The sequence below is a fragment of the Nerophis ophidion genome, linkage group LG03 (genome assembly GCF_033978795.1).
Source record: "Nerophis ophidion isolate RoL-2023_Sa linkage group LG03, RoL_Noph_v1.0, whole genome shotgun sequence".
Taxonomy (NCBI): Eukaryota; Metazoa; Chordata; class Actinopteri; order Syngnathiformes; family Syngnathidae; genus Nerophis; species Nerophis ophidion.
The window spans coordinates 11,381,040-11,394,910 of record NC_084613.1 but is presented as its reverse complement, the minus strand read 5'-3'; the positions used below and the strand labels follow the sequence as shown (position 1 = coordinate 11,394,910).

The 13,871-nt window shown below is 41.1% G+C and overlaps 1 protein-coding gene across 1 annotated transcript in view; it reads left to right on the top strand.

Moving 5' to 3' along the window:
* The first annotated feature begins 270 nt into the window (after positions 1 to 270).
* hsp90b1 (heat shock protein 90, beta (grp94), member 1) overlaps positions 271 to 13,871 on the top strand; it is a 63,238-nt gene continuing 49,637 nt past the window's right edge. Inside the window, exons 1-11 of the mRNA XM_061893656.1 lie at positions 271 to 446; positions 3,613 to 3,718; positions 6,799 to 6,940; positions 7,018 to 7,134; positions 7,208 to 7,539; positions 7,614 to 7,725; positions 11,521 to 11,652; positions 11,739 to 11,855; positions 11,937 to 12,074; positions 12,151 to 12,228; positions 12,304 to 12,369. Of these exons, the coding sequence (XP_061749640.1) occupies positions 398 to 446; positions 3,613 to 3,718; positions 6,799 to 6,940; positions 7,018 to 7,134; positions 7,208 to 7,539; positions 7,614 to 7,725; positions 11,521 to 11,652; positions 11,739 to 11,855; positions 11,937 to 12,074; positions 12,151 to 12,228; positions 12,304 to 12,369 (1,389 nt within the window). The 5' untranslated portion in view covers positions 271 to 397. The remainder of the gene's footprint in view (positions 447 to 3,612; positions 3,719 to 6,798; positions 6,941 to 7,017; positions 7,135 to 7,207; positions 7,540 to 7,613; positions 7,726 to 11,520; positions 11,653 to 11,738; positions 11,856 to 11,936; positions 12,075 to 12,150; positions 12,229 to 12,303; positions 12,370 to 13,871) is intronic.

Below are 13,871 nucleotides of genomic sequence, written 5' to 3'. Positions count from 1 at the left end.
TGTTGTTGAACTCTTTTGATTATTGTTTCTCTTCTGTTTGTTAATGTTGAAATCTATAAATAAATGTAAAAAAAAAAAAAACATTAACAGGAAGTGATGCGACGCGTTTTCCGTCCTCGACCAATGGGGGCCGGCCACGCTTTTAGGGTGCAGATCTATGTAGCCGACGCTGATTGGTCGGCGGGGCAGCGTCGTCTCCGCTCTGATTGGTCCACGGTGGTGCGTGGTGCGCTGCCATTGGTCAGCGGACGAGCATTTAACAGAGTGGGGTTTTTCTCACTGAGGGCGGTTCATTGTCAGTTTTGTCTACGGAGGAACGACGAACGTGCGCTGACTCACCTTCTCTTCTTTTTTTGTGTCCTCCGAGCTGCTTCACCGTCAGGCGAAAGAAGCTAAAATGAGGCGGGCGTGGGCTTTAGGTCTGTTCGTCGCGCTGCTGGCCTTCGGTGAGTAGCTTTGTGTCTTCACCCGGCAACTTGCTATGGTTAGCCGTTAAGTGAGCACAGTTAACACTAATATTTCGTTAATATCTGCTGTTTTGGCTGACGGTTTGCTTAAAACCTGCTAATTTTAACACAAGGCTATAATTTATCATCCTTCGTCTGTCATTAAGCATTAATTTTGCCTCGCTACAGTGTACATGTTATCCACCCGGCTTTCTAGAAGTTTCTATTAGACACTGCATTATCCATCTAAAAGTATACAAGCATTTTTTTCTTTTGTGTTCACAGTCAAGTTTACAATTAATAATAGCTTACAATAAATAGTAATTTAATTTTCTACCGCTTGTCCCTTTTGGGGTCGCTGGAGCATATCTCAGCTGCATTATTATTGTTATAAGTCACATGCATATTATTATATAGACATCACTAACGTCTTTGGTAATGTTTATATATATACAAAATGTTGAACATAGTCGTGATACACTTGTAAAGAACACAATGTCATGGCCGTCTTTAAGTTTCCAATACTTTCCATCTATTTTCCGTTTATCTGAGGTCAGGTCACGGGGCCAGCAGCCTAAGCAGGGAAGCTCAGACTTTCCTCTCCCTAGCCGCTTTGTCCAGCTCCTCCCGGGGGATCCCGAGGAGTTCCCAGGCCAGCCGGGAGACATAGTCTTCCCAACGTGTCCTGGGTCTTCCCCGTGGCCTCCTACCGGTTGGACGTGCCCGAAACACCTCCATAGGGTGGCGTTCGGGTGGCATCCTGACTAGATGCCCGAACCCACTCATCTGGCTCCTCTCCATGTGGAGGAGCAGCGGCTTTACTTTGAGCTCCTCTCGGATGGCAGAGCTTCTCACCCTATCTTCTAAGGGAGAGCCCCGCCACCTGGTGGAGGAAACTCGTTTCGGCCGCTTGTACCCGTGATCTTGTCCTTTCGGTCATGACCCAAAGCTCATGACCATAGATGAGGATGTGAACATAGATCGACCGGTAAATTGAGAGCTTTGCCTTCCGTCTCAGCTCCTTCTTCACCACAACGGATCAATACAGCGTCCGCATTATTGAAGACGCCGCACCAATCCGCCTGTCGATCTCACGATCCACTCTTCCCTCATTCGTGAACAAGACTCCTAGGTACTTGAACTCCAATACTTTCTACAACTCTTGATTGGAGCACATACTTGTTGATCACAAAAAACATTCATGAAGTTTGGTTCTTTTATGATTTTTATTATGGGTCTACTTGAAAATGTGAGCAAATCTCCTGGGTGAGAAAGTATACACACAGCAGTGTTAGTATTTAGTTACATGTCCCTTGGAAAGTTTCACAGCAATAAGGTGCTTTTGGTAGCCATCCACAAGCTTTGTTTCATCCTCCAGAAGGTCTTATCTTTGTCCATGTGATGTCAGATGAAAGAAAAATGGAGCTGTTTGGCCACAATACCCAGCAATATGTTTTGGAGGCCTTTAATCACAGGAACACCACACCTACCGTCAAGCATGGTGGTGGTAGTATTATGCTCTGGGCCTGTTTCGCTGCCAATGGATCCGGTGCTTTACATGGGACAATGAAAAAGGATTACCTCCAAATTCTTCAGGACAACCTGATTGAAATTTAATGATTGAAACTTTTATTAGTAGATGGTACAGTACATAGTCCGTACAATTGACCACTAAATGGCAACACCCGAATAAGTTTTTCAACTTGTTTAAGTCAAAAATTAAGTTTAAAATCATGAAGTTGGGTGTTCCAACAGGACCGCGAACCCAAACACATGTCAAAAGTGGTAAAAGTATGGCTATATTGGGCTAGACTTAAGCTTTTAGAATGGCCTTCCCGAAGTCCTGACTTAAAGGTGTGGACAATGCTGAAGAAACAAGTCCATGTCAGAAAATCAACAAACCATCAAGCATGGTGGTGGTAGTATTATGTTCTGGGCCTGTTTTGCTGCCAATGGAACTGGTGCTTTAAATGGCACAATGAAAAAGGGGGATTGCTGGCAAATTCTTCTGGACAACCTAAAATCATCATTCTGAAGGTTTGGGCGCAGTTGGGTGTTCTAACCGGACAATGACCCCAAACACATATCAAGTGGTAAATGTATGGCTAAATCAGGCTAGAATTAAGGTTACACCCATCAACAATCCTGTTCTGTCTCCCTGTAATGTTCTGATCTTGAATGGGGTTGTTCTGAAAATTTTAATATCCCTCGGGGATTAATTATTTCTGATTCTGATTTAGAATGGCCTTCCCAAAGTCCTGACTTAAAGGTGTGGACAATGCTGAAGAAACAAGTCCATGTCAGAAAATCAACAAACCTTCAAGCATGCTGGTGGTAGTATTATGTTCTGGGCCTGTTTTGCTGCCAATGGAACTGGTGATTTAAATGGCACAATGAAAAGGGATTGCTAGCAAATTAATCTCGACAACCTAAAATCAGCCCGGAGGTTGGGTGTTCTAACCGGACAATGACCCCAAACACATATCAAGTGGTAAACGTATGGCTAAATCAGGCTAGAATTAAGGTTAGACCCGTCAACGATCCTGTTCTGTCTCCCTTTTAATGTTGTTCTGATCTTGAATGGGGTTGTTCTGAAGTTTTTTATCTCTCGGGGATTAATTATTTCTGATTCTGATTTAGAATGGCCTTCCCAAAGTCCTGACTGAAATGTGTGGACAATGCCTAAGACACAAGTCCATGTCAGAAAACCAACACATTTAGTTGAACTGCACTGATTTTGTCAAGAGTGGTCAAAAATTCGACCAGAAGCTTGTGGACGGCTACCAAAAGCGCTTTATTGCAGTGACACTTGCCAAGAAGACATGTAAGCAAATATTAACATAGCATTAACATTGCTGTATGTATACTTTTGAGCCAGCAGATTTGCTCACATTTTCAGTACACTCATAATAAATTCATAAAAGAACCAAAACTTCATGAATTATTTTTTTGTGACCAACATGTCTGCTCTATTCACTCTTATCACAAAATAAGAGTTGTATAAGTTTTTGGAAACTCAAGACAGCCATAACATTATGTTCTTCACAAGTATGTATATAAGCTTTTCATTGTGACTGTACATCGAAAAAGTGCAAATAAAAACAAAGGTACTTATCAAAGTGTTTGGATATGTGCACAAATAATCACTTTTTTAAATTAATTGTAGCTGCAGTGCAAGCAGATGATGATGAACTGGATGTGGATGGCACAGTGGAAGAGGACCTGGGCAAAAGCAGGGATGGCTCCAAGACAGACGATGAGGTGGTTCAGAGGTTAGTCTTATTTTTTTCTTGGGCTTTAACCGGATTCTTCTGGGTGGTGTACTTTAATTAAAACCAAGGACTGAGAAGTGCTGGATTTCCTTACACGTATACTAAATGTAATAACATAACAAAACTCTACAATGTATCTCACATATCAAAGTAGAAAGCAAAAGACAGGCATACACTAGTCCCTGTTCTAAATATTGACCCCAGTTAACATGCTTTATCAGTATCACGTGTCCCAAAGTCACTACAGACAGTGATTTTAAAATTGACAGACAAATCAATGGGGTTTTAAAATCGTGTTTTTAGCAAAAGTAAAACCATATTTATCGAACAATTCGTGCATGCTTTTATTTCAAGTGCCCTGGACTACTGCAATGCATTTCATGCTGGCATTAGCCAAAAAGCTCTCTCCCGGTTGTAGTTAGTCCAGAACGCGGCAGCACGACTTTTAACAGGGGCCAGGAAACGTGAGCATATAACCCCAATTCTTGAGACATTGCACTGGCTCCCTGTTCATTTTAGAATTGATTCTAAAATGTTGCTATTTGGTCTAAAAGCTTTGCATGGACTGGCACCTCATATCTCGGACCTCTTCCAAGTTTACACTCCTGCACAAGGTCAGAGAGCCAGCTCCAGCTCGTGGTGCCTAAGACGAGATTTGAAACCAGGGGAGACGGGCCTTCTCTGTGGTCTGGAACACTCTGCCCCTCCATGTTCCAACTACTCCCAGATTGGAGTGTTTTATGTCTTGTCTTAAGACCTACTTTTATTTTCTGGGTTTTAACACCGAGTTGTGGTCCTGTGTTTTTTAAATTGGTATTTCTTTTGTTTTTAATGGGTTTTAACCTTTTAAAAATCTGTTTTAATATTGTTTTTATTCAGTCATTGATGGAGCTAAGGGTAACGTTTTTAATATTTGTGTGCAGCACTTTAGAAACATTTTTTGTTTAAATGTGCTATTATAGTTAAGTGAATTATATTTATATAGCACTTTTCTCTAGTGACTCAAAGCGCTTTACATTGTGAAACCCAATATTTCCCCTAGGGGGGGGTGTTGCCCACATCTGAGGTCCTCTCCAAGGTGTCTCATAGTCAGCATTGTCACTGGCGTCCCACTGGTTGTGAATTCTCCCTGCCCACTGGGTGTGTTTTCCTTGCCCTTTTGTGGGTTCTTCCGAGGATGTCTTAGTCGTAATGATTTGTGCAGTCCTTTGAGACATTTGTGATTTGGGGCTATATAAATAAACATTGATTGATTGATTTAAGTTACATTTTTAAAACAGTGTGGGTGGCACTGGGAGCAGTTGGGTAAAGTGTCTTTCCCAAGAGAACGGCAATGACTAGGATGGCTGAAGCAGGAATCAAACCTGGAACCCTCAAGTTGCTGGCACGGCCACCCTACCAACCGAGCTATATAAAGTGCATTAGATTGGATGCTTCGAAAAGCTGCACAACAAAGCATGCTCCTTGTAGCCATTCATCCAGACCTCCTCTTTTTTTGATTGATAAGAATCAAATCAGCACAAAATGTTGCTGATCATTTAGAATTTGAGTTTAAGTTTATTTTGTTTTAGAATCAAATCGATTAACTTGGTCAAATGGTAAAAATAGGGATTTTTTTTTTCTTTTTTTTTTGCTGGCAATTTGCTCCACTTTTAAAGCTTTTCTGTTACAACCTAAAACAATGTTAGTTATTTGCAAGCTTATCTGTCTGATTTATTGAATGTCAATAAAGATATAATGTTGTGCAGAGGTGTACTTGTAACAATTTTATAGACAAATTATACATTTAGTCCGGGTGGTGGCAGGATGTTGTCTTCATCCAGGGGACAAAGTGGATGTTTCTTGGATTAATTTAATGTTAAAGTACCAATGATTGTCACACACACACCCCGGTGTGGTGAAATTCTCCTCTTGATCACCCCCTGGGAGGTGAGGGTAGCAGCAGTGGCCGTGCCCGGGAATCATTTTGGTGATTTAGCCCCCAATTCCAACCCTTGATGCTGAGTGTCAAGTAGGAAGGTAATGGGTCCCGTTTTTATAGTCTTTGGTGTGCCTTGGCCGGGGTTTGAACTCACGACCTACAGGGCAGACACTAACCACAAATCCAGAGCAGGTTAATGATACAATGTTGTGCAGAGGTGTACTTGTAACAATTTTTTAGACAAATTATACTATATTTAGTCCGGGGGGTGGCTGAATGTTCTTCTTCCAGGGGGGGGCGTGACAGAAAATAGAGAAGCACTGCACTAGTCAAAGATCCTGTAATTACATGCCAGGAGTACTGTTTTCATTCTGTTTAAAATTCCTATTGACAGGATTGTTCAACTGCTGTTTTTAAGGATCGCAAAATTCTAGTCAAATATTCAATAGGACAGGAGTGCTTTGCTATTTCTCAGAACCCTGTGCAAAAATTCTAGTCAAAGATCTTCCCGACGTAATGGCTGTGCTGTTTTGCATAATGCTACTCAACTCTGTTGCGTGTTTAAGTACTTGCAACAATTCAAAGATCCTCTATATGACCAGAGTGTCCTGACATATGGGTTCTGTTTTCAAGAGTCACTGCAAAAATGCTCGTCAAGGAACCTCTGCATGACAGGAGTGTACTCTGTTGCATTTTTGAATATCTCCAGCCAAAAAAAGCCAATCAAAGATCCTTTATGACAGGGGTGCTCTGATGCTTTTTTTTTTTTTTAAGGACAGAGCGCTAAAATGCAAATCAAAACATGTCCATAATAGGAGCGCTATGTTGCTTTCAAGGACCTATGAACAAAAGTCCTGATCAAAGATCCTCTGACATAAGGGCGCTGTTTTGGAGGACCAACTGCAAAAAATGTTACATCCCAGAATAGGTCGCAAGTTGATGGACTCTTGTCGGTTTGTTTCATGAGTGTCAAGTTGACCAAGCTTGTGCACACCAACGGTCATGACAACCTTTTTTGAATGAACAAATATTGTGGCTTTGGCAGCGGCTTCATTAAAAGTCCCAGTGGGAACTTTGTGGAGGTTTTTTTTGGATTCTAACGATCTACTGTGCGAGTGTGATGTCTCACCTGTGAGTGCTTGTCTATTCCCCCCCTCAGAGAGGAGGAAGCTATCCAGCTGGATGGATTGAACGCAGCCCAGATTAAGGAACTCCGGGAGAAGTCGGAGAAGCACGCCTTTCAAGCGGAGGTCAACCGCATGATGAAGCTGATCATTAACTCACTCTATAAGAACAAGGAGGTAAGTGGTGTTACATGGGTGGGTTCTACTTTATTGACACGTGTAGCACTTACCAAGAATGGGAATTGTCGCTTCAGATCTTCCTCAGGGAGCTGATCTCCAACGCTTCTGATGCCCTGGATAAGATCCGCCTGTTGTCGCTCACCAATGAAGATGCAATGGCCGCCAATGAAGAGCTGACCATCAAAATCAAAGTATGGACTGTTTGTTTCACCATGTTGTCATTCAATGGGTGATTATATTTAAATGCGTTTTGCCCACTCCCAGTCCGACAAGGAGAAAAACATGCTCCACATCACTGACACGGGCATCGGCATGACCAAAGAGGACCTGGTGAAGAATTTGGGCACCATCGCCAAGTCGGGCACCAGCGAGTTCCTGAACAAGATGACTGAGATGCAGTCTGAGGATCAGTCCACCTCGGAGCTGATCGGCCAGTTCGGCGTGGGCTTCTACTCCGCCTTCCTGGTGGCCGACAAGGTCATCGTGACGTCCAAGCACAACAACGGCACCCAGCACATCTGGGAGTCCGACTCCAACCAGTTCTCTGTCATCGAGGACCCCCGTGGGGACACGCTGGGCAGGGGGACTACAATCACGTAGGTCCTAATGCAGGATTCTTTCTCCGTTTCTTTGTGTCAAAGTCTAAATGTTTTTTTTAATTCATCTACAGACTGGTGATGAAAGAGGAGGCTTCAGACTTCTTGGAGCTGGAGACCATCAAGAACCTCGTCAGAAAGTACTCGCAGTTCATCAACTTCCCCATTTACGTGTGGGCCAGCAAGGTAATGACTGACACACTAGCATACTTGCTAAAATGTGGTGAATATCAATATTTTCTATCAATGCAATGTCTAAGTTTTATTTCAGCGTTTTACCTTTCACCATCAAACAGATTTTCACTTATTTGTTTTGTCGGTAGTGGCCTTGATTTTGATTTCTAATTAGTGTTCTCCCGATACCAATATTTAAGTACCAGTACCAAAATTATTTTGGTACTTTTTCTAAAAGTGGACCACAAAAAATGACTATTAGCTTTATTGTAACAATCAATCAATGTTTATTTATATAGCCCCAAATCACAAATGTCTCAAAGGACTGCACAAATCATTACGACTACAACATCCTCGGAAGAACCCACAAAAGGGCAAGGAAAACTCACACCCAGTGGGCAGGGAGAATTCACATTCAGTGGGACGCCAGCGACAATGCTGACTATGAGAAACCTTGGAGAGGACCTCAGATGTGGGCAACCCCCCCCCCTCTAGGGGACCGAAAGCAATGGATGTCGAGCGGGTCCAACATGATACTGTGAAAGTTCAATCCATAGTGGCTCCAAGACAGCAGCGAGAGTCCCGTCAAAAAAAACTTGTTTAAGTTTGTCTTTAAATAAGATAGTGAACAAACAAGACAATTTGTCTTTTAGTAGTAAGTTAACAAAATATGCAATAACATATTGTCATTTATCATTTAATTTTGTCAAAATTAAGGAAAAATGGTACAAAATGAATTATTAATCTACCGTATTTTTGGGACTAAGTCGCAGTTTTTTTCATAGTTTGGCCAGCGGTGCGACTTGTGTGAAATTAACACATTACTATAAAATATCAAATATTTGGCTCGTTCACGTAAGAGACTGGACTTATAAGATTTCATGGGATTTATCGATTGTTTGGTAAACGTATAGCATGTTAGTTATTTGAACGACTCTTGCCATGTTAGGTTAACATACCAGGCACTTTCTCAGTTGGTTATTTATGCGTCATATAACGTACACCTATTCAGCCTGTTCCCTATTTATTTGTTTTTAAATTGCTTTTCAAATGTCTGTCCTTGGTGTTGGGTTTTATCAAATTTCCCCCAAAAATGCGACTTAAATTCCAGTGCGACTTATGTTTTTTTTTTTCCTTTTTCTTATGCATTTTTGGCAGGTGCGACTTATACTCTGAAAAATATGGTACTTGTCCATTTACTGTTAATATCTGCTTACTTTCTCTTAACATGTTCTATCTACACTTTTGTTAGAGCGTAATCAATATTCTCTTGTTGGATACTTTACATTAGTTTAGGATGATACCACACATTTAGGTATCGATCTGATATTACTTAGTTACAGAATCATACATTGGTCATGTGTCCAGGGACATTTTCTGAGTTTATAAACATATACATTTTTTTTGAAAAGACAAGATGTTTTGATGCACAAAATGTTGGCATAATCATAGTATTGACTAGATACACTCCTGTACTTGGTATAATTACAGTGGATGTTGGGTGAAGATCCACCAATGGCATTTGTTTACATTTTGACGCCGGTGAGCTATGGTGTGTAGTGAAGCATGTTTAGCTATTCCTCATCCTGCAGGGATACTTGTAAGAAACATACTTTGTCGCCATCGAGGCGAGGATTCGCCGACTATTAGCTAGGGCTGGGCGATGTTGCATTTCTTTTAATATTACGATATTTTACCTTGGCCTTGAATGAACACTTGATGCAAATAGTCACAGCAGTATATGTGTATACATTAAAACATTCTTCATACTGCATTCATATATGCTACTTTTAAACTTTCATGCAGAGAAGGAAATCACAATTGACCAAAAAGTGTATTAAAGTTATTAAGCAATTGCACAAACATTCAAGTCATTTCCAAAACATAAAAGTGCAAGATTGTCAGACATTTTAAGTGTCAAATAAAAATGAGCTGCATAATAGGAAATAGTATTCATCCTTCACTATGTGGTAGGTTATTAAGGTTATGAAATTCTCTAGCGAGTGACTATTCAAATGATGCTACATTTTAGCAGTAATGCTAAATTTTATTGCAACGCTTGTACCGCATGCTTGACTTATTACGGTTGTCTGTTCGACATATTCCCACTTTAAGCCGAACCACTGCCAGACGATGGAAACCCTGCTGTTTTTATTATGAATTGTCTTCCTTCATTTGTTACCAGATCCGCACCTTTTTTCTCTCATATTCCCACTCGTACGGCTACGTTAGCAGCTAATGTTAGCCACGCCGCTACCTCTGTTGGGTGAGGGTGTATGTAAGAATGTGCGCCTGCTTGTCTGTGAGGAGAGACAGTGAAGAGCCTGAATGCCCGCAGCTAAAAGCAACTGCGTTAGAACGTATACTCAAATATTACGATATAGTCATTTTCTATATCGCACAGAGACAAACCCGCGATATATCGCCCAGCCCTACTATTAGCTCTTCGTTTCAAACAGGTAACACATTGCAAGAAGGAATGTCACATGGTAATACTTGCAGACTTTAATATACGTAAAGGAGTAGGAAGAATCAACTCTTATATTTAATACCGACCTCTTCACCATGTACCTTACTGATAATTCACATAACTTGTGTCTAGGTTCAATTTCTGTGTGAAAAGGTCTTAGTTGGGAAAGTGAGTCAGCGCATTGGTACTAAATATACATACTGGTCTGAAACTTTTGACCTAATTGTACATTCATAACTGATCCTGAGATATACAAAGAAAGCCAATTTTTTGTTTTATACTGTAGAGTCTTTTATGATTGGTTACTGTTTTCAAATGCATCAGTCTGAGTTGGTTTTTTTTATAATTGTAATTTTGTCCAGTTTTCCTGCAATCCGTTTAATTTGATGGAGATTTTACAGTTTGTGGTCCAAGTGCTAAGAGTTGCTTCCTCAACTTCCAAGCTTTCTTGTTGAGGTCTGCATTGTTTTAATGTAAATGTTTGTTCCTTTGACCTTTATTTTTGTTTTAATAGGGAAATCATAGGGTGTGCAAACTGATTTCCGAGCAAATAAAATCCTTCGAGCTATTGACGCAAAGGTGACACTATCCCTAAAAGTCTGCTTAATTTTTTTGATAGTTTGGAATTCCAAAAAGGGCCAATTCTGCATAAGGTGTCAATTTAAAACTTAGCGCATCTGCAAGATCTTAAAGAATATTAATCCAATAGGCTTTCACTTTTTTATTGTGTTGATGAACTTTGACAGGTGTGGTGTTAATCCCTGTTCGACATTAAAATTAAATGCGTCTGTTTACAGACATATCCACTCGAGGTGAGGGATATAATCGATTTTTAGATGCATCGCAATTCAGTGATGGACGATTTACAGAATCTGTTAACGTCAATAGTTTATAATCTATTGTAAAGTAATGCAAACAGTTCTAAAATTTGGCTGACTCCGGCCAGCCACTTCAGAGATCGGACCAGCTCCTTTGCTATCAGGCACTTATGTTCCAGTTTTGCACACAATTTAATTTAACAAAAATGGCAATTTAACCTTCTTATTCTAAATGAATTTAGTTTGTTTAGGTTGCAAGTGAATTTTGTATTTAGTGAAACAAAAACAAATGTGAAACTGCATCAACGTACATGAATAAAAATCAACTGATGCACCTTTAAATTGAATTGTGAGGTGCCGCAAAGAGCCACCATCTTTGAATGAAGAAAGTTGGCCACTTGTTGTTCTGCAGCATATTTTTGTCTGTCAACTATTAGGCTTGTTTTTATCTAAAGGCCAGTCATCATCAATGTGTTTTTGGCAATCTTATTCAATTTGATTTTGTCTTGGACATGACAGACGGAGACCGTAGAGGAGCCCATTGAGGAGGATGCTGAGGCAGCAGAGGAACCAGAGAAAGAGGTGTCAGAAGATGATGTTGAGGTAGAAGAGGAGGAGGAAGAAGACAAAGAAAAGCCCAAGACCAAAAAGGTGAGGACTAACTTCTGTCATTTAGCTGGAAAATTGATTTTTTTATTGGTGTTTTTGGACCTATTAACTTATTTTTTAATACAAAGGTTGAGAAGACCGTGTGGGACTGGGAGCTGATGAATGACATCAAGCCCATCTGGACAAGACCCGCTAAGGAGGTTGAGGAGGACGAGTACAAGGCTTTCTACAAGACCTTCTCAAAGGTAAGACACTGGACTATATCGTATAATGTATAGCTCAGTTCCAGAGCTTACATCATGTTGGTTAAAACTGTGGTCTAACAGGACAGCGACGACCCTCTGGCTCACATCCACTTCACCGCCGAGGGCGAGGTGACCTTCAAGTCCATCCTGTTCGTCCCCAAGGCAGCGCCCCGCGGCCTCTTTGACGAGTATGGCTCCAAGAAGAACGACTACATCAAGGTAGGTGCCTGGAACAAACACTGGATTACCGTCATTATTCTAGTTCTGCATCCAAAATGTCACCTTGTCTTTACAGCTCTTTGTCAGGAGAGTTTTTATCACCGACGACTTCAATGACATGATGCCCAAGTATCTCAATTTTGTCAAGGGAGTGGTGAGTCAACACGGAGTGGAGTCGGCCTTTACTTTGCATTTCACTTCACTTAGTTTGTTTGTCTTTAAATGTCAGGTTGATTCTGATGACCTTCCCCTGAATGTGTCCAGAGAGACTCTTCAGCAGCACAAACTGCTCAAGGTAAAGCTGTTTACTTAAAAATGACTTTAAATACTGTAGTGTTGGGTTTAAAGCAAACAAAGATGTCATCAAACCGATATAATTGTTATTGGCACACTGGAGACAATCAGGAGTTTGGTCACATATGGATTTTGGGGGGCATTTCCTCCCCAAAAACCTCTGCCAAAGCCATAACTTCTAGCATTTGTTAGTAAATGAAGGAAAGATCTAAATCACATAGGAGGGCTATAAAAATTAACATACCATATTTTTTTTGGTCCATAGGGCACATAGAGTTAAAAAGTGCACTACCGATGAGCGGGTTTATTCAGGTCTATTTTCATACAAAATTCGCACCGGATTATAAGGCGCATTAACTGAGTCATATATTTTTTTTTCTAAATTTAAAACACTATCTTGTGGTCCACATAACATGTGGTGGTCATCCTTTGGTGAAAGTGTTTCATAGATGTTTTACAGAACATTTTCAAGTACCTTTATGACAGTCGCTTCAGAATGCACCAATTTGTGCCCGGTCTTATTTATGTGGCTCACCTTCGACGGCGTCTTCTCCCCATCAATTTTGTAGCCGTGTAGCGTGGAAGTTTCAAAAGATGAGCGAACCAGTTTAGTGACATTCAGACTTTACTTCAATCAATAAAGGAGCAGCATCTCATCTGTGGCTCAATAATGCAACATCGTCGGAAATTTGTCCCGTGAAAAACCGTCCGCCTGGAATCCTCTAATAACTAAAGTTCCATGGGTGAATTATGTAAACCTACTACAGTTTTTTGCGCTTTGATCGCTAGTCTATTGACTGATAAGTAGGAACTTTACACTACTTTATATTAGAAATGGCAACAGCGGAAGATTAATGCCACATAAGAAGGTAGAGAAAGAAGCTTATAACTACGGTGTCTTCACAGGCCACAATTACAGAATCACTCACATTTTCAGGACTTATGCAGATCACAAATACACATCAGAAGGTAAAAAGTCGGTGTTGTATAATATTCCGAAACAAAACGCCGGGTAATGTCGTATAATTAATGCGCCGAAAATCCATCAAACTGACTTCATAGCTTACGAAGTCGTACTAAAAACATTTTGACTGATTTTTGGGCTTCACGGTGGCAGAGGGGTTAGTGCGTCTGCCTCACAATACGAAGGTCCTGCAGTCCTGGGTTCAAATCCAGGCTCGGGTTCTTTCTGTTTGGAGTTTGCATGTTCTCCCCGTGAATGCATGGGTTCCCTCCGGGTACTCCGGCTTCCTCCCACTTCCAAAGACATGCACCTGGGGATAGGTTGATTGGCAACACTAAATTGGCCCTAGTGTGTGAATGTTGTCTATCTGTGTTGGCCCTGCGATGAGGTGGCGACTTGTCCAGGGTGTACCCCGCCTTCCGCCCGATTGTAGCTGAAATAGGCGCCAGCGCCCCCCGTGACCCCGAAAGGGAATAAGCGGTAGAAAATGGATGGATGACTTTTGAGCCTTGTGAGTAATGTTCTATATTCTAAATGGA